Source organism: Bison bison, unplaced genomic scaffold (assembly GCF_000754665.1).
Source record: "Bison bison bison isolate TAMUID 2011002044 unplaced genomic scaffold, Bison_UMD1.0 scf7180017864472, whole genome shotgun sequence".
In the NCBI taxonomy this organism is placed as follows: Eukaryota; Metazoa; Chordata; class Mammalia; order Artiodactyla; family Bovidae; genus Bison; species Bison bison.
Window position 1 is genome coordinate 6,242,177 of NW_011495033.1, and position 2,667 is coordinate 6,244,843.

General features: G+C 38.8%; 1 protein-coding gene across 8 annotated transcripts in view; it reads left to right on the forward strand.

Moving 5' to 3' along the window:
• The window catches only part of ZNF207 (zinc finger protein 207), an 18,058-nt gene that overhangs the window by 315 nt on the left and 15,076 nt on the right, over window positions 1–2,667 (forward strand). For all 8 annotated transcript variants that reach the window (XM_010861472.1, XM_010861471.1, XM_010861476.1 and 5 more), the window contains exon 2: window positions 1,377–1,503. In XM_010861472.1, coding sequence (XP_010859774.1) covers window positions 1,377–1,503 — 127 coding nt within the window. The remainder of the gene's footprint in view (window positions 1–1,376; window positions 1,504–2,667) is intronic.

Genomic DNA, 2,667 nt, shown 5'->3' on the forward strand with positions numbered 1-2,667 from the left:
GAGGCCGAGCGGGGGCGCCGGTTAGTGGTGACTGGCTAGGAGAGGCCTGGCTTCGGCCTATGGCGGAGAGTGGGATGTAGGCCTCGAGGTCGGTGGTTTGGTGGTTGGACTGGGATTTGGGAAGACTTGTCAGAAAGTAGGGGCCCTGGGGCGAGAGGCTCTGGCAGCTGTGGGTCGTGGGCCTTCGTGACTCAGGAGGTTCTTGCTTTGGTGCGAGCGTTGACCCCCTGAGGCGACTTGGACCCCATCACCAAGGACAGAGTCCCCTGAGGACTCTGCTGCCACACTACGTTGTTTTGGTGACGATTCAACAAAGGGACTTTCTTCGAGTATAATACGCTCATTGACTCTGGAGGATTAGGAGAGAGCTTCCGGAGTCTGTCACCCACTTTCTTTTTTTGGTAGAATCTGGTTTCGTAAAGGCTTCTGTTAGTCAACCCTGATTTCGCCCCCCCCCCCCACTTCCCCCCTTTTTATTGCGGGGGTGGGGCGGGGGAGCTAGTTTCCGCGTCTCGCCCTCTGGCGCGTTAATCTTCGGGAAGTAACAGGGTGGGGTTACTTATCTTTCTACCTAGCTTTCTAGGAGTGAAAAAATACGTTTTAGGAATAAAACGTGGCGGTTTATTTTTTTCCCGGGAACGTTAATAAACTACGTTCCAATTGTTTTTATTTATTGTCTTGTACCTGAAAAAGCTTTGCTACAGAACTGAATTTATTTTTGTAATAGTTGAAAAATGGTTACAAGTTTTGTTAAAGTCCTTTTAGGAAAATCTGATTAGTGAGTTAATTCTCGGTAACAACTCTTCTGTGAGTTTAAATGAAACCTTTGGCAACATAAATTCGGAATTGCAGGCAACTTTATGGGTTTTTATAGGAAATGGTTACTTTTACTCGCAGTGAACTTATTTTCAGATTCCAAATTAGTGTTAAATTCTAAATCTGATTATTTTTATGTTCTACTTAATTGAAGTTCTGTCAATATAAATTGTTTTTTTTCTTTTTTTAATAAACATTGATCCCTTGCAGTTAACATCGTGCGTTTGTAAATGTTGAGAGATTGAACAGAAGTTAATTTCGCATAAATCTGGTGGTAAACGCTGAAATTTGACGAAGCTGTATTGCCTACGGAGATGTGTTTTTTTAGGGTTGGTGAAGAGAGATTGTGGGCTTCCGGGACATTGAAAATTCCAAAATTAGTGGCAGGTTTATTTCTAGTTATATAATACCAAAAGCAGAGTTTGTACAAAGTACTTTTGGTTTTAGCTGTTCCCCGTTTTTAATGTTAAGTAGTGAATAGTGTTCTCTTTAATTGCATATTTATTTTCTATAAGTAATGTTATTGTGCTATATTTTTGTACCTTAACAATAGTGACCAGGTATTGTAATAGAGATTTTGATGATGAGAAGATCCTTATACAGCACCAAAAAGCAAAGCATTTTAAATGCCATATATGTCATAAGAAATTGTATACAGGACCTGGCTTAGCTATTCATTGCATGCAGGTAAGGAGTTTTTTCCTCTTATTTAATATTACTCTATTGTAGTTTGCAAACAGCATGGAGGGAAGACCTTGAATTTCTTTTTGAAACCCAAGGGTGTTTTTTTGTTGTTCATTGCAAAAGATTGGATAAGATGACCAGTTAATTAAAAAAAAAAAAGGTTGTTTAGCCATGGAGAAGATAAACTATTGATTTTCTATGTTTAAAGAATTTTTATTAGTATTTACCTTTAAGTTATTGATATCTTCATCCTAGGTTAGATATGTGACAGGCTGAAATCACAAAATATTTCCTCAATACTTGGGCAAGAAAACAAAGATCAGAGATTTAAATTTTGTAGGCAATCTGACCAGTTCTACTCCTGTAAGAATTAGTACATAATTAACTGCCATTACTCTGCCATTGAAGGATTTTACAATCTGTTGCCTGCCTGGGGCTAGGTTTAGTTCCACAATTTATTCCATGGAAGGGTAGTATTGTGTTTTCATTTAAAACTTAGGTTTTTTTTCATTTCTAAGTAGGGGGAGCTTTGTAATGTATATTTCTGAAGATCTAGTAAGTTTTATTTTTGAAGATGTTTTATTAAACATTTCTTCTACTTTGTCAGTCCAGAATTGCCTGAATTTTTGCGTAATTGGACCCTAGAGAGGCGTGAGATGAAGGAATCCCCATTGGAAATTACTGTTGGTAGGAGGCAGGGAGGTAAATTAAAACAAGATTATTGCTTCCCCAAGCTTAAAAATAAGTTTTTGTAGATCTTTCTCACTTCTCTCAAGCCAATCAGTAATTTAAAATCCATTCAGAAATGTCAGTGCCTGCTACATCCACAATTTTCCATTGTGGCAATCACTGGTTCTTAGTTGCTAAATCCTGTCTGACTCTCTCTGACTCCGTGAACTGTAGCCTGCCAGGTTCCTCTGTCCTTGCAATTTCTCAGGCAGAAATACTGGAGCAGGTACCTTGAACTCAGGTGTCCTTCATTGCAGGCAGATTCTTTACCGCTGAGCCTTGAGGGAAACCCAGTCACTAGTTACCTGTGACTATTGAAAAAGAAATTTAAAAATGAAAAGTTAAATTCCTCAGTCGCATTATAGCCACATTTCCATTGCTTAGTCACATGTGACTGGTGGATGACTTGTATAGTACAGATATAGAACTTTACCATTT